Source organism: Heptranchias perlo, chromosome 9, assembly GCF_035084215.1.
Source record: "Heptranchias perlo isolate sHepPer1 chromosome 9, sHepPer1.hap1, whole genome shotgun sequence".
Lineage (NCBI taxonomy): Eukaryota > Metazoa > Chordata > Chondrichthyes > Hexanchiformes > Hexanchidae > Heptranchias > Heptranchias perlo.
In genome coordinates, this window is record NC_090333.1 from 19,097,879 (window position 1) to 19,121,173 (window position 23,295).

Sequence of the window (23,295 nt, forward strand, 5' to 3'; positions counted from 1 at the left end):
GGTGTTCCATGAGCCGCAGGGATGACATGTTACAATGTAATGAAAAATTCCTTAGTTACATTTTAAATTTTACCATTCTGGGTAACTACTTCCCTTTTTTGGTTGACTAATTTTGAAAGGGAAAACATCTTTCAACAATGTCTTTCCGGAAGTTCTGTCATGACATTTGGAAGCAGGCGGGTTGCTGCACTCAGTCCATTGCTTAATACTAAGATTGGGTACATGATTAAAGTTTATAGAGCGGCTGGTGTTTTCTATTAACTATCGCGCTACAATTTTCTGCTTTGGGGGGAAAAAAATCAAGTGCAGATAAAATACAACTGCGCTGCAAGTGAAAGTTGGGCTGCAATCCGATGCGTTTTGACTATTAAGCACGTTTTCCTGCCGCTTGATCATGGACCTGTTTGAACGAGTGCTTCACTTGGCAATAGGTTATTTGCAATTAGTGGTGTCCTATCCACAAGAAGGTAAGTTGCGTTGTTTTATTGTAATGTTCCATTTATTTGGTATCCTGTACTGTCTTTATTAAAGTAGAAACTAAATGCATTTCAAATTATAATTACCACTTTCAGAAGTGCTTCATCCAAAGAAAACTGCACAAGGCAAAGAAGCCACTTTTCAGTGAAATAACCCTGTAAAATATTAAGTACCTGCACGAAGGGTAGAAAGGTGTAAATAAAAGTACAAACTCCTTTTAAGGTGTCATTAAATAAGCACGTGTTCATTGTCAAACGAGTAACGTATAAGGTTATATTTTCGTTAGGTTTATTTGGAACTGTGAGGTTCCATCTCTTCTGCTTTAAACGTGTGCAGACATTTTCTACAGATGTTAACGTGCAATAAAGGAAGTGTGCTTGTAGTGTATAGACTGGGGAAGTCTGTCCATCCTCAGAGGGTTCATCGTGTTTAAATACTGTAGTTAAGTATGTCTGTACAGGTGACAGCTGAAGGTAGACACAGCAAAGTTACAGGAGCACGAGGATAATTCTCCATAACACTCAACTGAATGCATGTTCTCAAATATGAAAACACTTGCCCCTCCCCCAACTATTGTCACCATCAACTGTACAGTAAGTTTTTAAAAACCTAACATTTTAAAAAATCAAATCATTGCAAGGTGCCTCCTTTCTCAAAAGAAAAGGCAAACTCTAATATTCTTGTTCATTGATACAGCTAATGTATTTCTTTTTGCCATAATAATCAGTAATTAAAATGGCCATACTACAGGCAATTTAAAGTACTGATGAGCTATGAATTCCCATGAAGAACTTCTAAAATACTGATCAATCTCATGGGATTTCACACAGGAAGTGAAGACTAAGTGTAGTCTTCAGGTGAAAGCAGGGTTAGAGGGCAGGGGATAATTGGACCCTGCCTTCTAACAGGGGAGGATGCATTGATGAAATTCAGTTGCCATTTTAAAGTTATATATCTGTCCTTATTTTTGTGTAATACTTTGACAAAAGTTACAGAGAAGTAGAGTTGGGAGCAACCTAGGAGTTTCTCTGCTGTATAGGCTGAGTTGCTGGGAGCTGCAAAATGCAGGAGCTACAGAGTCACCACTAGTAGGAGGGTGTGATTACAACATGATAAGTTTACAGAGGCCATTTCCATTATAAAGGTGGACATGGGAATTTATAATGGGAAAAAGTTGACATAAATTGTATTTTGTAAGATTTTAAATTATTATAGATAATCTTTTATGATTTCAACCAAGATTGATCTTCAATCCTTCACAGGGAAACTATAGAAATATTAAATGAAAATGCATTAATACAAGGGCATAAGGAGGGAAGAGATGCCTGTTATACATTACTGTTCCTCTGATATTCTGCTGCAATAATTTATATTTATGTAGCAGCTTTAACAGAGTGAACATCCCAAGGAGCATGTGTTGTTTATGCCACTCTCTACACTGGAAGCTGTTTAAAACATTTGCTTTTCATAAAATCATAGAAATTATAGCGGAGAAGGAGGCTGTTTGGCCTGCTATGTCTGTGCCCGTACTAACTCTTCAGCTGGAGCTATCTATCCTATCCAATGTGTCCTTTTCCCTTTTAAATGATGCTTTAGTCTCTAAAATCACTTGTGGTGAAGCACACCATATTCCACTCCACTTTGTGAAGAAATTTTTCTAATTTCCCCCATCTTTCTATTAATAATTCTTTTTGATATTAATTATATATCAGTTGGAATAAAAGATGGATGGCATATGTTACTCCTAATTTTTTAACATCTGAGTTTTTTTCAATTTCTAAAATTTGCTATTTATATTTTCCACCTCCTGCACTGGCTTTTGTAGCCTGCTTATCTTACACTACTGCTCTCAGCTTGTGCTGCTGCATGTGAAATGAAAACATTTTTTTCCTTTTTTGCAAGAAAATAAAATGTCAAAACTGTCATCTAACGAGCGACAACAGCGTGGTGTATGATGACCAGGATGTTCAGTAAAACTCAGCAGACAGCATCATTAACCTGTACACTGTGAAAAAAGAGATACCACATATTGGATCATGTTTCTTTTTTTTCCTCTTCTGCCAATTGTCTCCCTTTCCTTTTCCCTCCCCAACTCCTTGATGGGTTAAAGTTTGTTATAAATTTCAGGTCTGCACTAGGTATTCAGCATCACTGATCTCTCCTGTAAATGGAGTCCCTCACAAATTTTACTGCCCAATACCTAGTCATATGACAGCATGATTCAGGGGTCATAGTTGAATATCCCGCCTTATGTGAACTTGATACTGTAATCTCACAAGTGCCCCATATGCATTTCTTCTAATCTTCTGAGAGGCATACTGATGAACACTCGTGAGACAAGGCCAATTATCAATTTACAAGCTAAGTTACTTTACATATGTGAACGAACAGAGTAACATTTATGGTAAGTTTAAACTTATTTTGTAAGACTCCTCATAATGTAGAAAATAAAGCATGACATTGGCCCCTATTAGCGGGCAAATACACTTTTCTGACCAGCGTTCTCCACGAATCTAGTTAGTACTATGCATAAGGAGAAAGCTTTTACCAGATCTTGATGGACTGTGTAAATTCTCCCTTAAGACGAAGCCCAAGGCATTTTGCCTCTCCCAGGGGGAAGTGTCTAGTCAGCTGGTCTTTTCCTGCCCATCAATTTCATATGACCTCTGACCTGCCTCCACCTCTCCATGACTGTGGATTGGCCAGTTGGGCTGCCAATCAAACTAGCTACTGCCTTCTCAGGGGTGAGGTTTCCTGGTAGCACCACCTGTTGGGCTTACATGAATAAAACTACCCCAATATATTGCACCCAATTTCCTCTCTGAAGTGTGTTATCAAATTTCATTGTCTCAAATTGATCTGGAATGGGGGAGAAAAAGTCCTGGGTAGAAGTTTTGACTGGGTTTAATTCCTTATGTGTTGAATTCTAAGCTGCGATCCCAAATTTGTCGTGGATTTCACTTCAGTTGACCTGACTTTAACTTAATGAATGAATTTACCTCAGTATAAATTACCCAAAATGCCTCCTGGGTTAAAATTCCTGAAGTAAGACACCGTTTCCTGGCAGCCTACCTCACTCCAATGGCTATTGGAACACGCTACCGCAAGGAGTAGTTGAGGCAAATAGCGTAGATGTATTTAATGGGAAGCTAGATAAGCACACGAAGGGGAAAGGAATAGAAGGGCGAGGTGCTAGGGTTAGATGAAGTAGGGAGGGAGGAGGCTCGTGTGGAGCATAAACACCGGCACAGACCAGTTGAGCCGAATGGCCTGTTTCTGTGCTGTAGACTCAATGTATTCTTTATGTGCAAAATTAGACAGTGGATATCGGCAGGTTATTCACCTGTGAGGGCATCACGACTGAACCAGATCCTGCCCTCACCTGATGTTGACACATATATTTCCAGCAAGGGTCACTGGAGAGTGACCAAGAGTAGGAATGCTGGCACATTTTTCTCCCATCATCTTCCCTCACCCAGGACTTGAGGCTATTTGTGCACCTTTACTGCCGTGCAGCTGAGACCTCCTAAGATGGCACAGAGTGTGGATCTAACCTCGGACCTTCCTGGTCTGTATAGCTCAGCTACTCAATATCTTAATCAGCTGAGTCACTGTGATGTTGTACTTAAGAGCAACTTTACAATCTGTACAGAACTGGGTAATAGTGGCCTATTTATTATAGAAGTAGGGGGCCTCAACTATTCACTATATTTATTAATGACTTAGATAACACAACAGAGAGCCATATATCCAAGTTTGCCAATGACACAAAGATTGGTGGCATAATAAGTAGCGTAGTCGGCAGCATAAAATTATAAAGAGACATTGATAGATTAAGTGAGTGGGCAAAACTGGGGTAGATGGATTTCAACGCAGGTAAGTGTGAGGTCACCCATTTGGACCAAAAAATGATAGATCCGAGTATTTTTTAAATGGTGAAAAGCTAGGAGCAGTGGAGGTCCAATGAGATTTAGGGGTCCATGTACACAGATCACTAAAAGGTAGTAGTCAGGTAAAAAAAATAATGAAAAAGGCTAATGGAATGTAAGCTATTATAACTAGATGGCTGGAATATTAAGTGGAGGAAGTTTTGCTACAACTGGAGTAATGTGTACAGTTCTGAGCACTGTATCTTAGGAAGGATATATTGGCCTTGGAAGGAGTGCAGCGCAGATTCACCAGAATGCTACCAGGGCTCCAAAGGTTAAATTATGAGGCGAGATTACATAAACTAGGCTTGTATTCCCTGGAATATAGAAGGTTAAGGGATGATTTGATTGAAGTTTTTAGGATTTTGAAAGGAATGATAGGGTAGATAGAGAGAAACTTTGTCCGCTGGTGGGGGAGTCTAGGACAAGGGGACATAACCTTAAAATCAGAGCCAGGCCATTCAAAAGAGAAGTTAGGAAACACTTCTTCACGCAAAGGGTGGTAGAAGTGTGGACCTCACTCCCACAAAAAGTAGCAGATGCTAGCTCAATTAATAATTTTAAATCTGAGATGGATAGATTTTTGCTAGCCAATGGTATTAAAGGATACTTTACCCTCGCCAAGGTGGGTGGATGGAGTTAGGATACAGATCAGCCATGATCTCATTTAATGTTGGAACAGGCTCGAGGGGCTGAATGGTCTACTCCTGTTCATATGTTCCTAAATATTATATAGCTACCACATAGAAGTCAGTTCTTGTGTGTTTTTTTTAGCTTGTACATGCATGATATGAACGGTATTTGATCAACTATATCTATACTTATCCCTACAACCTCAAACCCTTTTGCAACAGGATATTGGTCCAGATCCCATTTAAAGGAGTCTAGTCAATATAACATTAGTTTGGTTTGTTGAGACGCTCGTCTACATTATTTCTACCCTGATCTTGTTAATTTTGTATTCATCCTCTACTACTCTAATCACAGTTCAAAAACAGTGAAGTGCATTAATCCCTGTATTTTTTTAAGATTGCTGTATTGACACAGATGACAGCTTCATGCATTGCATGGAATCAGATCTCATGGTTAAATGGCAGTAATTGTAGGTCAAATTCCACCATCAACCTCTGAGTAGTTTTACTTTCTAGGTGTTGTAATCTACTGTGAATTCTCAAAATCTTAATTGGTGATTCTGTATTTCGCAGTTCAGATGTAATTGGACTCACATTTTGTTCTTCTGTTTGGTTACAAGACAGTGCTGTCCGATTTATTGCATTTGGAGATGGGGGAGGCTTGCCTGATCCACCATATGTAACAGTCATTCAGAAAGCCACAGCACACGAGATGGGAAGAGTTGCACAGAACTCAGGAGCAGATTTTGTACTTAATGTTGGAGATAATTTTTACTTCCACGGTGTGAATGATGCAAATGATTTCAGATTTAAGGTAACTGATTGTTGTTAATTCATATCAGTCATATTTAAAAGGAGGGAAATCTCTGCTTTACAAGGCTGCATCCAAGTGTTTCAACTAGGGACTGTACATTAATGGTACAGATTCCCAAAATAATTCCACTAGGTGCTGCCATCTCTATTGCTGCTCATACTCAGTTTGGAGAGTTGCAAATGCTATAGAATAAATGGGAAACCCTCCTGGAATTAACTAGGGAAGATGCTGATCTGGTTATTGACTCCATTTAAATTATATGCCTCTGAAATGAGAAGAAACTTAAAACCACAAGTAATTGTCCATCTCCAGATAGTTAATTCAAGTAAAGTAGTAATTATTTAGAGGTTAACTTCTATGCTGTGTATGCATTTTTAAATCCCAATTTAAGCTTACTCTTTCTAGTAATGTTTTCTAACCGTGGATTCCTGATTGAATACTGCCAATTCATGAATCGTTTATGTAAATTGAGTGCGTTATGTAAATTTATGGAAATAAACATTAATTTGTGAATATAGGATAGTCGGTAATAGACTGCAAAATACAGAATTTATCAAATATTGAGTCCAAATAAATATAGGGATGGTGAAATTAATTAATTATTCCACAACATGTAATGCTGGTTATATTTGTGAAATAAAACAAGTAAATTTATTTATAGAAGTTGCTTGAGTAATATAAATAAGTTAAGTTTTTGTACACCCTATGTGCTGTGGTATGAAATGGAGAATTTATAGTGGAGCTCAATTGTTGGCTAAACAATCAACCACGAGCCTTTTAGCTAAGTCACCGTTGCTAAGTTTTAAACCACACATCTATTGTAAAGCAACCAAAGATACTGGAGGTTAAAGGAAATACAATGAGCAGAAAGAAAAAAATGTAACCCGGCATAGGCACAATGGGCCAAATGGCCTCCTTCTGTGCTATAGTTCAGATTGATCACTCTATACTATGAAATCAGATCTATTATAATTGGATTTATCAGTAGGTTCAATTTTAAGATATTTGCAAACAAAAATTCTGAAATAACATGTTAGATAAAGAAAGTAATTGAAGAGAAATTAATAGTATCAAGTATTGTATAGAGAAAATTGAAGAGGAAAGTCTTCTGTTTGAAAATAGATTAGTGCTCGATTATAATATGTGGCAGAAAACTTTGTTTTCTCTTCTGTCTCTTAGCAACTGATTTTTTTTAGTTCTGCCATTTTGATGAATCAGTGTAAATTAACTTCCTTCAGTACACCTATCACTGATAAACTGCATAGCTGACTTAGCTTCTATTTATTTGAATAGGAAACATTTGAGAATGTGTTCACTGCTCCGTCCCTTATGAGTATCCCATGGTATATTCTGGCAGGAAATCATGATCATTTGGGTAACGTGTCAGCACAAATTGCTTATTCTGGGATCTCTAAGAGATGGTGAGTGATTCTGAACAGCTGTTTGTTTGTGTCATGTAGTACTTATATTTTAGTGAGAGGGCATCAATTGCTCTGCACTTGAGTCATGGGGTCACCTTCCCCAGCAATCTAGAAATGGATATTTCATTCAAGTTCAATTATTAATCTACACCAGGGAAACACTGCACACTGGACTGAAGCATCCAAGGAATCTGCATCAACTGGAAATGTCTGGTTTATCAAACAAACAAATATGGAAATCCATGATAATTTCAGTCTTCATTCCTTTCTGTTGTGGAAGCTGTAGAGTTTTTAAAAAAAAACAAATGTTAAGCTTTATTATCAGTTAATCATTGTACCCCTTAAAAGGATATCATCCAATCGTGAAGTAATATTGTGTAACCCCACCTTTAAACAAAACTTTTTAAAGGTGCCTTAAGAGTTTTTGTATCTCTGTTATTTCCTGTGTATCCTATATATGCAATCTAACAAGCTTCATTTTCTCACTTGGTGTTACATTTTCCTGCAATCATGAAGAATTGATTGGCATTTGTGTACTATTTGCTACATTTCAATTTTCTCCTTGTGTACATCGTAATTTTTTGAGTTGTCTGCTTTTTATATTGTTTTCCCTGTAGGCTCTTCTGTGAGAACCGGACAAGGCAGTGACAATGTGAAGCATCATAACAAATGGAGGATGTTTGCTGGGATACACCTCTTTGTACAAGGACCACATTACAAAGAATCTGTCCTGTATAAGGATTTTGTTGAGTATTTAACATAATCCTTAATTTTCCGTGTGCATGGATGTATAGCCACGGTGAATGTCCATCTGTGCTTGGTGCAAGTGGGGCAGGCTTGGCCAGATGTTCCAGGTTAGACTCTTCCCCTTATTAGAATGGGCTCCCTGCACAAGGAAAACACTGAGTGGGGCATCTTTGATGGTTGGCTGCCAATAAGAAAATTGGGCCACCCAGCAGTTCTTAAAGGGCTGCAGCTGGCCCTTAAAGGAGAGAGACTTTTATGTGGACTTTGGTTCTGCAGCACAATGGTTGAAATTGTTGAGAAGATATGCCATGAGGAAGATATTAGCATTCAAATCCCAATGCTTTGGAAATGCTGATGAGAGAGAGGCACTAAAGGAGGGTTTCTCGCTTTGAGGCAGGAGGACATGCACCCCGAGAAACCACAGGCTCAAACTTCTTGGGAGGAGCTAACCCTGTGAGTCAATGCTGTGACCAAGCTCAGGTTGGCATGGGAACAAATAAGGAAAACATTTTGTGGCATTGGAAATGCCAAGGTAAGTGAGGCATACTCATCCTTCATACAAAGTGTGCCCCCAATATGATATCTATTTGCTGGACCGTCTGGGAGATCAACGGCACAGATTCCACACCATATTATTCCTTCGATGCTACACACCTTCATTGTATGGAAATTGCATAGCACCTTGACATAGGGCACAAGATTTTTACAAAATAGAAGTGGCAGGAAAAGCAGCATGAAAACTGGGGCAAGACGGTTGGCTTGCTGGGCTCTTCCCATCCTTTTTCTCGTATGTATTAGGAGGAGTCTGGGCCATGGAGAGAAGTGGGCATTACACAGCAATCCTGTTTCCATTGCTCATTCATAATCTAACATGTCCATCAATGCTACCTACAACCGTAAAGAGCAAATGAGGATAGGAGGTGGACCAGCCATCCTGAAACAGCTGACCACTTATGAGTTGGAACTCACTCCCCGGTAAGCTGTAGAAAGCATTGCAGTGGCAAGTTTGGAGCTGAGGTGTATCCCAGCAAATTTCCTTCATATTGTCATTGCCTTGCCCAGTTACATAACATTACATAGAATGTACAGCACAGATAAAGGCCAATCAGCCAAACAGGTCCATGCTGGTATTTATGCTCGAGATGAGCCTCCTCCCTCCCTATTTCATCTAACCCTATCGGCATATCCTTTTATTCCTTTCTCCCTCATGTGTTTATCTAGCTTCCCCTTAAATGCATCAATGCTATTTGCCTCAACTATTGCCTGTGATAGCGAGTTCCACATTCTAACCACTCTCTGGGTAAAGAAGTTTCTCCTGAATTCCCTATTGGATTTGTTAGTGGCTATTTTATATTTGTGGCCCCTAGTTCTGGTCTCCCCTGCAAGTAGAAGAACACAGTTCTCACATATGTTAATCATTTGCACGAAGCAAAATTCATATTACCTCGCCTCTCTTCGAAGCCATTGTTGGGGGGAGTGCATTTTAAATCTCACTCCTTTTCCTGTATGTCCTTCCCAAGATGATGAGCCCAGAAGGAGTGGTACCACCATCATCTCTCAGAACTTCGCGACAAGCACTCCACCCGCCCCTAGCACCCCAGAAAGCATAGTGAGTGAGCTGGAGGAAGAGGAACCAACTGGCCAGTCAGCAAGCAGCAGTGCACCACTGATGTCTCTGTGGGAGGGATTTACTCAAGTGCAGACGGGCATGGAGCATGTAGCCCTCCGCAGAAAGCCTGAAGCAGTGAGGGATCAAGCATGGCGGGGTTTCTCTCACGAATGCGGTGACTGGTGCTATTGAGACCTTGGGCACCCAGTATAGGAGCCTGTCACTGCCAGGTTTGACCAACTGGCTGATTGTCTAGATTGATCAATGACAGCGGGCTCCACCCACAGTGGAGGGACCCTACAGACCGTTGCCACGCCATGAGTTGGAAGGCTCCACTCCAAGGGCATGGCCGGCGAAGGGCTCCATGAGGGCAGCCAACTTTCAAGTGGACCAAAAGTGTTCAGCTAGAAAATGCATTCTGAAAATGCTACAAAACAACCTGCAGCAAGCCAGCTTTAAGAAAAGTTTGCAAGCAGGCCAGGCCACTTTCAAAAAGATGGGCAGGCGGGCGAGCAGCTCACTGAGGATGGAGCCTCCCCTGAAGTCCAAACATCTGGCGCAGGACCTGATATACATATTTCCCAATGCAAACAAGGATTCCAAAGGCCCCCGGGGAGGCATGTTTTTTGCCAGCAAAAACAGCCGTCAGGACATTGGGCGTGGAAAGGAACACGGCATGTGAAGGCCTCGGAAAATTTATCCTGTTGCGTGTCCAATTAAAGTCAATCCATTCTAATGTGCTTTGCAGCTAAAGAAACCGACAGTTCCTGTTCTTTTTCAAAATGAACGCAGTTTATTCAGGTGTTAAAAACATGAGAGAGCTTGAAAATCAGAATCCAGTTTAGGTGAAATTACCATCTTAGCGTTAATATTCAGGGTTAGGAACTGAAGCTCGAAGGAGTCCAGCAGCAAAATGTAAGACATTTGTCTAATTTTGGAATAAATGGTTATACCTTCTGTTGTAGGAACTTTCCAAATCTCTACTATGAATTGAATTTTAAGATTCCTAATACCAATGTTTCTGTCACCATTGTGATGATCGACACTGTTCTGATCTGTGGGAATACCTACCAAGTCAACCAGCCAAAAGGACCTGAAAACCCCCAGTTAGCCCAGGAACAACTTCAATGGATCCAGGAAAAACTGGCAAATTCCAGGTAACCTTTGACTATCCAACTTACAAAAAAAAAATCTCATCCAGAGTAGCATTTTATAGAATAGAGCCAACGTTACCAAAAGAGATCAGTTGAAGACCAGATAGCGTGTAGGTTAGCACGCTGTCTTCACAATACTGGTTTGAGCATTCATAGAGATAAACACCTCATTAGAGGCAGCCAATGAGCACAAATAGCTATATCAGTTATTAAGTCAAATGGTAAGCTGACAGTGGCTTGGTGCTGTTTTTTGTGCACTGACTTGGACCGAAATGGTATCAGGTCATGAAAAAACCTAGAAATTACAGCAAAGAAAGAGTCCATTCAGCCCATCGCTGGTTCAACAGGAGCTAGCTACTCTAATCCCATTTCTCTTCCCTAACCACGTATTCCCTGGGAAAATGAAAACTAAAATGGTATAGAGACGAGAGTCACATTCCAAAATGATTCTATCTAATGCAGGTCGGATATTGTGAACATAATGAGTGGAATGACAACAGGCCAATGGACCAGTCAAGCTCATTTCATCCACACACCATATACAGCAACACTTTATTAAAGATCCTACCCAGCGCTTTTGATCTCGTAAGAAAGCTTCTGCAAAGTTGCTACTAGCACTCCCCCCACATTAAAAAAGGTAATCAAGATAAACTCCACAATAACCTTCCTCTGTAACCTCCTCCAGTTTTGAGACATCCCAAGGATATGATAAGGTGCTATATAAATGCAAGTTATTTCTTTCTGTTGTACAGTTCTATTTTGAAATCATCTCACCCTTTAAAATGGTTCTTTTTAGAATATGAGTTTTATTCCTGACCTGCCTCCCACTGTCCATAAACTTGAGCTCATCCAAAACTCTGCTCCCCTTATCTTAACTCGCACCATGTCCCATTCACCCATCATTCCTGTGCTCGCTGACCTACACTGGTTCCCGGTCCACCAACGCCTCAAATTTAAAATTCTTGTCCTCATATTCAAATCCCTCCATGGCCTCACCCCTTCCTACCTCTGTAACCTCCTCCGGTCCTACAGCCCTCCTGGAACTCTGCATTCCACCAACTCTGACCTCTTGTGTATCCCCACTTCCTTTGAACCATGATTAGAGGCTGTGCCTTCAGCTGCTTAGACCCTAAGCTCTGGAATTCCCCCTCTAAACCTCTCCGCATTGCTATCTCTCCTCCTTTAAGACTCCTTAAAACCTACCTCTTTGACCAAGCTTTTAGTCATCCCTTCAAATATTGCCTTCTCTGGCTTGGTGTCAGTTTTTGTCTGATAACGTTCCTGTGAAGCACTACATTAAAGGCACCATATAAATACTGGTTATGAATCTCAAAATCTAAGTGTTTGTGATTTTATTAAACACAGCTGATTATGCAGGCTTCCTGTAATTCTTTTTTGTAAAGAAGTAAATTGGTGTGTGTGGTCATTTATATCTCAAATCTTTTTAATAAGCGATACAATGTATGGATGGATAAATTCTCTGGGATCTGTTTGCTTCTGCTTCAGGTCTGACTATTTGATTGTTGCTGGTCACTACCCTGTGTGGTCCATAGGACAGCACGGTCCGACTCCATGTCTTGTGGATCAACTGAGGCCACTTCTAAAGAAATACAATGTGACAGCCTACATCAGCGGCCATGATCACAGCCTCCAGGTAGGAAATATTATTGTTGTAAAAATGATCCCAGCTTTGTAGTTGTGTAATTTTAATTTGTGAATTCCGGAAAGTATCAGCCAAGAGGCTTCAATGGGTTTATTTAGAGTTAGAGTGCTTCTAACTTATTTTTGCCTAATTTTTTAAGGTAAACTATGAGTCTCAGTGTTGCCCAATTGAGGGCTGTTATGTGACACCCCTTCCTCCAGAACCACACACAGTGAATGCACATATTAATCCACTTCTGTGGCCTTTACTCTATGGAGTGCAAACATATCTGGCTGTAGAATATGTTTAATTACAACCAAGAGCTTTCAGTTCCTCCATAACCGCACTTTAGAAAGGATATATTGGCCTTGGAAGGAGAGCAGTGCAGATTGTTACCAGGGCACCAAGGGTTAGATTATGAGGTGAAATTACATAAACTAAGCTTGTATTCCCTGGAATATAGATGGTTAAGGGGTGAGTTGATTGAGGTTTTTAGGATTTTTGAAAGGAATTGAGAGGGTAGATAGAGAGAAACTTTTTCCACTGGTGGGGGAGTCTAGGACAAGTAGACATAACCTTAAAATCAGAGCCAGGCCATTCAGGAGAGAAGTTAGGAAACACTTCTTTACACTAAGAGTGGTAGAAGCTTGGAGCTCTCTTCCACAAAAGCAGTAGCTGCTAGCTCAATTAATAATTTTAAATCTGAGATGGATAGATTTTTGCGAGCCAAGGTTATTAAGGAATATGGAGCCAAGGTGGGTGGAGTTAGTATGCAGATCAGCTATGATCTCATTTAATGGCGGAACAGGCTCGATGGGCTGAATGGCCTATTCCTGTTCCTGTGTTCCTACGATCATAAAACCTCCCAAAAACGAGGGACCCGGCAGTTCAAATTCTTTCACTCAAAGGAGAAGGAGCAGCACCTTCAGTACAAAGTATTTCCACATTTTTATTATCTAAAAAAATATGAGTAAGACTCTTTTACCTTTAGATCTTTTCTTGTTTAATTACTCATTTTCTCTTCTGTGGAGACCTGGTATTTTGGGTCTTTCTTCGTCTCCCTGATTTATGTTGTAGGAATGGCCTGCCCACATCCTGGAACAGATTGCATTAATTTGTGTGGAAGCTAGTGGTGTAATTTGGACAGGCCTGAAGATTGAAATGGAGACACCGAGGCTGGGTTGGTACACAGCTCTGCCCAATTTGAGCAATCTGCAAGATTAAAATGAAATGTGAACTAGTATTTAAAACATCTTACATCCATTTGGAATTGGTGTCATATTCATGGAAAAGCCATAGTTATTACAATCTAATTAGCTTCTCGAGGGCAATCAGGGATGGGCAATAAATGCCAGCCTTGCCAGCGACGCCCACAACCCGTGAACGAATAAACAAAATGGAGCTGGTGTGTTACAATATCTTGTTTAACAATATCAATAGATTGAAAAGGTGGATGTGGATGGAGAATATGTGCATTATATTGAGGTGGTGTTGAATCAAATTAGGTAATGAGAACGTCACTGAACAAGGTCAACATTGGTAAGATATTCACAACTTTAATATCATTTCCTTATTAACAGGGACAATGTGAATTAAAATTTACATTGTAGTTGGACTTTTAACTTCCAGGAATGAGTAGATTCTGGCACTCTTGCATTAATCCAACCTCCATCAAGACAATTGGAAGCTGTAGCTGCACAGATCCAAATAAGAGACACCTGGTCACTTCAGTTAGGTTTGAAGATACTGTGAATTTAATCTGTACATAATTCTCCATCCAGACCGATGCTTCCTATATGAGTGGCACACTGTGAGAAGGAGGTACACCACTGGGCAAATTTTCCTTGGGCCATTTATATCAGAGTGATTGTTGTTGCTGGCTCACCTTTTAATCGTCTTCCCTCAGGTATCTGATTCTTCTTGATGGAATGTGACTTAAAGAAGTGAAGAACCAGTTAGCTGTAAAGTAAATGACCCAAGGGAACCGCATCTGTGTTACCCTTGTGGTGACAACCAAAGCACACATGCTTGTTTATGAAATGACCATCAAGTAAACCATCGACGGTTGGTGGGAAATGCTGCTGCTTCCAAACAAGGTGGATTTTAATGAGTTCTGTTTTGCTCTACAGTTTATTCGGGAAGGTGAAGGGATTGCGTACATTGTCAGTGGAAGTGGGAGCTTCGTCGACAGGTCCACAGTACACAAAAAGAAAGTTCCAAGAGAATGGCTGCACTTCTACAATTCTGAGATTAGTGCTCTGGGTGGATTCATACTGATTCAAATCACCGCAGAACAAATGTTTGCATCATACAGACAGCCACATGGAATGGTAGTTTTCCAAACTGTATTACCAAAGCGCAAATTTTAAATCAAAACAAAAAATTTGGACTTAAAGAAAAATGACTTATTTTCTTGCAAAATTATTCATAATATATGCCAAACAGTTCAATTGGTTGTTAAATCTCTCATCTCTTTGACTAAAGAAGTTGGATATGAAATGTTCTTTCTCACAATTGGCCGATAGTTGACCTGAGCAGGTGATAGAATGGACATTGTCACCCGCTGACAGTGGGTTGTTAATCTTCTCAAAAAGGGTTGTCATTTTTAAATTAATTTGCATCATTTTAAATCCAGCAGTAAAATAAAAGGATAACAATAGAATTTTTGAGATAGAAAGGGTCATTTTTCAACTTTGCCCTGTGGGTGAAGAGCCTCGAGAGCCTATATTGGAAATTCAGGCCAGAACATTTCAGTCAGAGTGCACCTGAATTTCCAATACGTGCTCTCAGTGGGTGAGGCTCCTCACTGGCAGCACAAAGTCAGAAAATTACCCCTATGTTATAAAAATCTTGCCCCTCTTGTTACTTTGAGGTGACTTTGAGTGTTCAGTAATGGAACTCTGTCTTCAGAGAGCATTACATAGCCCTCAGGCACTGCTGCCAACTGCAGGTCAATATTGTGTCACTGTAGCTGTCCAATTGCTCAAATGCAGTGAATGTTTGTATAAAATACTAAACTAACCGTCAAATAAGCAAGGTTATTTTTATCTCCATTATAACTTGTTTATAAAGTATAGCTTGTTTATAAAGTGCTTAAAAATAAGAGTAAGCCGTATGGAAAAGCTTTGTGGTCACTTACAATGCATTTAAATGTCATCCAATACTGGTTTGGATACATTTAAATGTCATCCAAAACAATACTAGTTTTCAAAAAAAATCTTGTATAAGAAAATGGTTTCCTCCATTCTAGTGGAAACTACAGAACGGAGTGAGGCTGAATTCTACCTTGGGGGTTTAGACAACTGTTTTTTGGGCTTCGTTCTTGCAGCTTGTAGTATTGTCCAAACAATATTCTCCATTAGATTACTCAAAGGTAACCTTTGTTCTAGATCTAGTTACTGCAGCCCTGAAATTAGAATATTGTGTGCAAAATGCAGCATTTCTAAACATTAAAGAGCAAGCAACAAACCAGTTTTCACAAAACATTTGACACATTCCAATAACAAGTACATGATTTTGATACATTAAACAGAATGCAAAAAAATACAGTAAAATATCTGAAATTTTGGCTGCAGAACATCCTTTGTGCTTGTAGAAATTTTTGATCTAATGGGATAGCTTCAGATGGCGGGGATGCTGGTTCCCACAGCAGCAATCTAGTTGTTTTTGTGGAGAGTCAAATAAATGATTGTTGTCTTGAAGTAACTTCCCAAAGTTTCAAGTACGGACTGATTGCTGGTGAACAAAGGTGGGGTCTGTAAGTGGAGTGAGGGTGAGGTGTGGCACAATCTGTCTATTAATTGTGAGGGAAATAGAAAGTAACTAAAGTAACTCGCTGAGTGGGGAATCATAGATGCTGCAAAGTCGGAACTTTAGGAATGAAATAAGATGGGCCGAATGGCTTCCTCATCGGTAATTATCTTGTAACCAGAAAATAAAAAGGGAACAGGGAAGGCATGGGCAATATGGAGAGAATTGCAGATTGAGACTGGCATCTAATGAGCAGTATGAGGTTTGGAAAATAACCAGTTAAAGAGCAGGAAGTGACCTTTGATTCTAGTGAGGGAAGAACAGAGATGGTCAGATTTGAAAAAGTGTTGAACTGGTGGGGTTTTCATTTTTATTTGGCATGAACTAGTACATGCAGATGGTCATACAACGATTAAATAAGTGCAGTAACCTATTGCTTGAGTGTCCTTACCAGTGGAGTATGTATATATTTGCCCTGTAAATAGTACCAAACTGCACTCATTCTGTTGAAAATTATTAATGTTTTGGCTGCTCATTTTATTTAACTTTTCAATGACATTTTTATTATTAAACATTGAGACTAAGCTCCGTAGGCACTGCTTGTACATCTCTCGCTGTTACATTAACTGTGAGAGTTCTAGTTTCACAAATGCTGTGCCTGACACACAGGATTAACTGGCTGGACTATCTGTGTCTCTTCAATGACAACAAAATAAAACCTGAGAAGATAAATTCTGTGTGCAGTGATTATTCTATTAACACTCCATGAGACCGTAAGTGTCCTGCATCGTATTCTCCCTCATTGTGGTTTAAATGGCAGAGTCCAAGGTGAGTCATACACTTCAGACCACCTCGGCCAGAAGGAACACCTACGGCAGAGCTTCGCCTCAGCTAGTACTGAACCTTTAGTGCCCTTGATATGAGTGCCAGATCCAAGGATGAGTTATGTGGAGCGTGTCAGCACTCATAAACAGCCGGTTTATTTATGTACTTTTCTATACTGAGTCCCTGCAAATTGCATTTCCCACATTTTGTTGAGGCTGCTGATTATTCTTCCCAGTTGCTCATACCTACATCCATTGTTTGTGCACACACTGTCAGCCCACTCAGTCAACCACATTTACTTATCCAATGTAGGCATGCTTTACATTCTTTTACTCCCATCATTTCACAAACTGTTGTTTGCAATCAGTTTTTTTACTATGCCGTCTAATCAGCCAGTTATGTGGGTTCTTGGGGCCTAGTTTGGCAGCCACTTTTACAATTTTGCTCAGTGAGCAAATGCACTCTTGCCAGAAGAATTTGCATTCATGAAGAACACGGGCTGTGACTCACTAACATGAAATTTGATGTCAGCGGCTTGATGTTGCTGGATGACTGGTATAGAGGAGAGTGCTTGAATATGGGAAGATGTCACTCAGAATTCCGAAGGTGGGTGGACTAGATGCTCCATAATATCAAGAGTTGTGTCATTTTCTTATGATACTTCTCCAAAGTGGGCAATTCTACCTAATATGGTTGAATGGTAAATGTAGAGTCTGACACTGAAATCCACTGGTGATGGTACCAACCCACATGACAAATAACCCATTATGTTCCATACATTGTGATACCCCCTTAGGTTGCCATGCGAGATGCCTTGTGGTTCCAATGGCAATGTCAGTGACATAACAGAAGGAAATGTAGACTGTGGGAACGTTTTAGAGAAGTGGGATGGGGCTTTACTTTCAATCTTGTCAGCTGAACTGGTCATCAAGTGGTATGTATGCATCAGGCAAAGGAAATCTTCACAAGTTCACAACATACAGTATAAAAGTAATGTTTATGTATATCCAAAAATAACTAATTTTAAGCAGAAATATTTATTTATGCAAGAGAATGCAGCACATAAATAAAACTGTGTGAATAAACTCCCCAAACAAAATTAAGTTTATGCAAAACTGACATGAATAGTCTGCTGAATCGAGCGTAGACTGTGTTGGGGCTGCAGTTTCTTAATGCACCACAAGAGGACAGCAGATGGAGGATCGGAACAATTATTTCAGTGCGACTATCGGACAGCTGTTTCCTACAAAATTCAGTTTTTAAAATTTCCAAACAACAATTTGCATTTATATAGCACTTTTAACATCATAAAATGTCTCAAGGTGCTTCACAGGAGTGGAAACAAACAAAATTTGACATGAGCCACAATAGAAGATATTAGAACAGGTGACCAAAAGATTGGTCAAAGGTTTTAAGGAGTGTCTTAAAGGAGGAGAGAGAGAAGTGGGAGAAGTTTAGGAAGAGAATTCCAGAGCTTAGGGCCTAGGCAGCTGAAGGCACGGCCGCCAATGGTGGAGCGATAAAAATTGGGGATGCACACGAGGCCAGAATCGCAGAGCTGGAGGAGGTTACAGAGATAGGGAGGGGCGAGGCCATGGAGGGATTTGAAAACAAGGATGAGAATTTTAAAATCGAGGCGTTGCCAGACCGGGAGCCAATGTAGGTCAGCGAGCACGTTCAAAACTAAATGTTCTTAAGGTGCACATTTAATTTATTGCATTATGTGGATGAAATGCACAAAGCATTTAAGAAACAAGAAATGGTTATCTAAAAATTAGAAAAATATGCATATTTTAAAATGCTTTTTTGATAATAAATTTCTCATCTCTTTAGCCACCTTTATAAATACCATTATGTGAGAATGCAGGTCGGGAACATGGTAAAGCTACTTCTCAGTTATCCTCCAGGTGGTGCACAAGAGCAGAACAGATTTCCTTGATTTAGGGCAAGTAATTTATTGCCATGAGACAAATTCCGAGAACATTAATCCTGCGTAGTATGATTTGCTGTCGGGGAACCACAGTGTTGCATAAAAAGTCGCAGAGGCCACGAAAATGCGGTTTCCTGTGCGGCAATAAAACACTTGCCTCAGTTTTGATTTACTGCCTTCTTCCGGAGTGTCTGGAGATAAAGGGGTCCCACCTTCACCCAGCTCCTCCCCCAATGACAACATGAAACTCGGGTGTGTATAGGCTCTCTGCCGACTGCTGCTGTACCTCTACCCACAGCAGTGCCCTGCTGCTTAAATTATGTTCATAAACCAGCACAGTCCCGCTGGCATTGCTCATGGTGAGCTGTAGGTTACACTGTTGGAAGGGAAGGTGCACGTGACCTCTAAAAAGACAATGAAGTTAGGCTGACTGGTTCAATGAACTACAGAAATCACAGCACGCAGAAGGAGGCCATTTGGCCCATTATCTCTGTGCTGGCACTAGCACTTCAACTGGAGCTATCTGCTCTAATCTCGTTTGTCCTCCCTTTTCTGAAGCATAAATAGGGTGCAAGAATCCTCACGACCGACATCCTACCGTAAATCCCCTGATGTACCTGCTGGGGGGTCCAGACGGAGGTTCCCTTCTCTAAACATGGGCAGCAAGTGCCTGAACCACTAACAGGTGCATCTCATACACTCAACGGTGAGGGAGCGGGTGGGTGGGAGAGGGAAAAGCAGCCTCACTGAATGTGCCCATATAGGCCTTGCTCCTTTATCTTGGCTTCTTAATTTTTTTTTAAAAAAAGGTTACGGCTAAAATATAAATACTAAAAAAAGTTACTGTTTATTTTATATAAACTCCTGAATGTGACAGTTTAATGATGGATTAATACTCCAGTTAAGCCGCAACAGTAGGTTTGTATGTCATTCTGTGATATGAACACCACCACGTCAGGTTTTGCTGTTGTGCTCACATTCATGTCGAACAGCACTTGTATATTATATTTTTCCTATGCCCGAAGGAACAGTGAGAATCACCATCAGACTGATGTCGGGTTACTTTGGGGTTGTCAGTCTGGGATTTCAAATCTTCCTGGAATACTGTAGGGTCAGTTAAGGGACAGTTCCTAAGTCTGCCTGTTATTTTCACTGATATGAACTGTCATTGTCATCACCAACTGTGTGATCCAGCCGATTAAATCTATGAGTGAAGTGGGCCTTGGGTAATGGTGCTGTGTCCACTTGCTTATCCCTCTCTTCAGCTGCTTGTTCAGGCTGAAAATGTCAGTGTTCAACCCTGAGCAGAGCCTCAATCTCCACATCCAGTCCCATCACCAGGACTGTTTACTCTGAAATATCACCCTCCTCCATTGCTACCTCATCTCCATTGACGTTGAGACCCCTTACCCACGCCTTCGTCACATATAGGCTCGATTTCTTCATCCTCCCGAGCTCCACCCTACGCTAACTCGAACTCATCCAGAACTCTTCACACTTGTATCCTTTCCTGCACTAAAAGTGCCCATCACTCATCACCTCATTTCTCGCCTGTTCCGTGGCTCCTCATCTACAGCGCATTGATTTCAAAATCCTAATCCCTCTGTGACCCCCTAACTCCACAAGCTCCTTCAGCTCCCACTCTTCTGATTCCGGACTACTTTGCATTCCTTCCCCGTCCACCCCCCTCCCTCACCAACGACTGTAACCATCTCTGGCGTGGCCTTCAGCCATCCCTGGAATTCTCTCACTAAGCTTTACCTCTTTGCCCCAACCTTTAATCATCTCTCCCCTCTCTACTCCCAATTCCTGCTAAGTGTCCCAATCCCCTCCCCACGCCCCCCATGAATTGCCTTGGCATGTTTCGCTGTGTTAAAGGTGCATTACAAGTGTCAGCTATTCTTGTTCTTTTGCCGCCTCAGTCTATAAGGGTTAAAGTTTACCATGAACTTTCAGGTCTGAATGAAGACCTAGCTCCCCCTTATTTCCGAACTAAACTTAGCTTTCAAGCAATGAGTATGGTAACTATAAATTGTCAGCAACGAGACTGCAAAATATAAGTTCTGATGGGAAAGATTTATTTCAAATTTGTTAAATATATTGAAGAGAGAGAGAGAGAACCAGACTTTTGAGCTTAAACTAACATCTGTACCATGCAGTGCTTGGCCCAGACTTGCTAATGATCACTCGATAAGAATTCTCCAGTTCAGAACACGTTAGCATTCTTGAAGTTACAGCCCTTCATTGATTTCTTTCAAGTTGGGTAATGTTTGGAGTCACTAATCTCCTTGTGGCCGATTTGTACAAAGGAGTAATTTATGAAAGCAAAAAGAAAAACAGTTGGAGAGTACAGAAAAATGATACCATCTGATACCAGGTTTGGAGCCAGACCAGTTTTGCCTTTCTTCCAGGTGCACTTCTGCAGTCTGGGATCTGTCAACCTTTCACTAATTGATGGTATTCTTCTGTCAGGTCCCTCCCCACCTTTCCATCTAATAAAGTTTTTACAGTAATGTCCCTATCTCTGTAACCTCCTCCAGCCCTACAATTCTCCTCCAACTGTACCCTCCTCCAACTCTGGCCTCTTGTCTATTCCAACTTTCATTCACGCCACCATTGGTGGCCGTGCCTTCAGCCGTCTAGGCCCTAAGCTCTGGAATTCCCTCCCTAAAAGTGTCCACCATCCCTCCTCTCACTCCTCCTATAAGACCTTCCTTAAAACCTGTCCCTTTGACCAAGCTTTTTGTCACCTGTCCTAATGCCTCCTTCTTTAGCTCGGTGTCAATTTTTGTCTCATTACTCTTCTGTGAAGCTTCTTAGGACATTTCACTACGTTAAAGGCGCTATATAAATGCAAGTTGTAATGTATTTTCTGAGTCACTCTACAAAAATGCGTTCCTGAGTAGCACAAAATGGGCTTGAGTTCAGTGGTTCATCCACTCCACCAGCTCGATAGATTCAGAAAGAGGCCTGAACCATATTGTGGTTCGAGCCTTATTAAAATGCATCCAATGAACACTACTGGGCCGCTCGCTGATCCGGGGGTGGGGGGATTTGAAAACAAGGAAGCGAATTTTAAAATCGAGGCGTTGCCGGACCAGGAGCCAATGTAGATCATCAAGCACAGGGGTGATGGGAGAACAGGACTTGATGCAATTTTGGATATGGGCAGCAGAGTTTTGGATGAGCTGAAGTTTAGGGAGGGTGGAAGGTGGGAGGTCAGCCAGGAGAGCACTGGAATAGTCCAGTCTGGAGGTAACAAAGGCATGGATGAGGGTTTCAGCAGATGAGCTGAGGCAGGGTGATGTAACGGAGGTGGGAGTAGGCAGTCTTGGTGAAGGACAGATATGGGGTCAGAAGCTCATCTCAGGGTCAAATAGGATGCCAAGGTTGTGAACGGTCTGGTTCAGCCTCAGACTGTGGCCAGGGAGAGGGATGGAGTTTGTGGCGGGGACCGAAGATAATGGCTTCGGTCTTCCCGATATTTAGTTGGAGGAAATTTCTTTTCATCCGGTACTGGATGTCGGACAAGCAGTGTGACAAATCAGAGACAGTGGAGGGGTCGAGAGAGGTGGTGGTGAGGTAGAGCTGGGTGTCGTCAGCCTACATGTGGAAACTGGCGTGGTGTCTTTGGATGATGTCGCCGAGGGGCAGCATGTAGATGAGAAACAGGAGGGGGCCAAGGATAGATCCTCGAGGGACTCCAGAGGTAACGGTGCTGGAGTGGGAAGGGAAGCCTTGCAGGTGATTCTCTGGCTATGACTGGATAGATAAGAATGGCACTAGGCGAGTGCAGTCCCACCCAGCTGGACGATGGAGGAGAGGCGTTGGAGGATAATGGTGTGGTCAACCGCGTCAAAGACTGCAGACCGATCGAGATGGATGAGGAGGGATAGTTTATCATTGTCACAGTCACATAGATTTGTAACTTTGATAAGGGCCGTTTCAGTACTGTGCCAGAGGCGGAAATCTGATTGGAGAGATTCAAACATGGAGTTGTGGGAAAGATGGGCACGGATTTGGGAGGTGACAACACGTTCTAGGACTTTGGAGAGGAAAGGGAGGTTGGAGATGGGTCGGTAGTTTGCAAGGACAGAGGGGTCAAGGGTATTTTTTTGAGCAGGGTGTGTTGACGGCAGATTTGAAGTGGAGGGAGACAATACCTGAGGAGAGGGAACCGTTAACAATATCAGTTAACATGGGGGCCAGAAAGGGAAGTTGGGCGGTCAGCAGTTTGGTGGGAATGGGGTCAAGGGAGCAGGAGGTGGGTCGCATGGTCAAGATGAGCTCGGAGAGGGCACGAGGGGTGATAGAAGAGAAACTAGAGAAAGATGCGAGTTCAGGGCTAGGGCAGGGGTACCTTAG

At 41.3% G+C, this 23,295-nt stretch overlaps 1 protein-coding gene across 1 annotated transcript; it reads left to right on the top strand.

Moving 5' to 3' along the window:
- The first annotated feature begins 226 nt into the window (after positions 1–226).
- Positions 227–16,898, top strand: acp5b (acid phosphatase 5b, tartrate resistant). The gene is made up of 6 exons (XM_067989961.1): positions 227–467; positions 5,659–5,852; positions 7,146–7,273; positions 10,595–10,786; positions 12,290–12,437; positions 14,555–16,898. Exons 1-6 carry the CDS (start codon positions 395–397, stop codon positions 14,792–14,794), a joined length of 975 nt encoding a protein of 324 aa, XP_067846062.1. The 5' UTR covers positions 227–394; the 3' UTR covers positions 14,795–16,898.
- Positions 16,899–23,295: the final 6,397 nt, after the last annotated feature.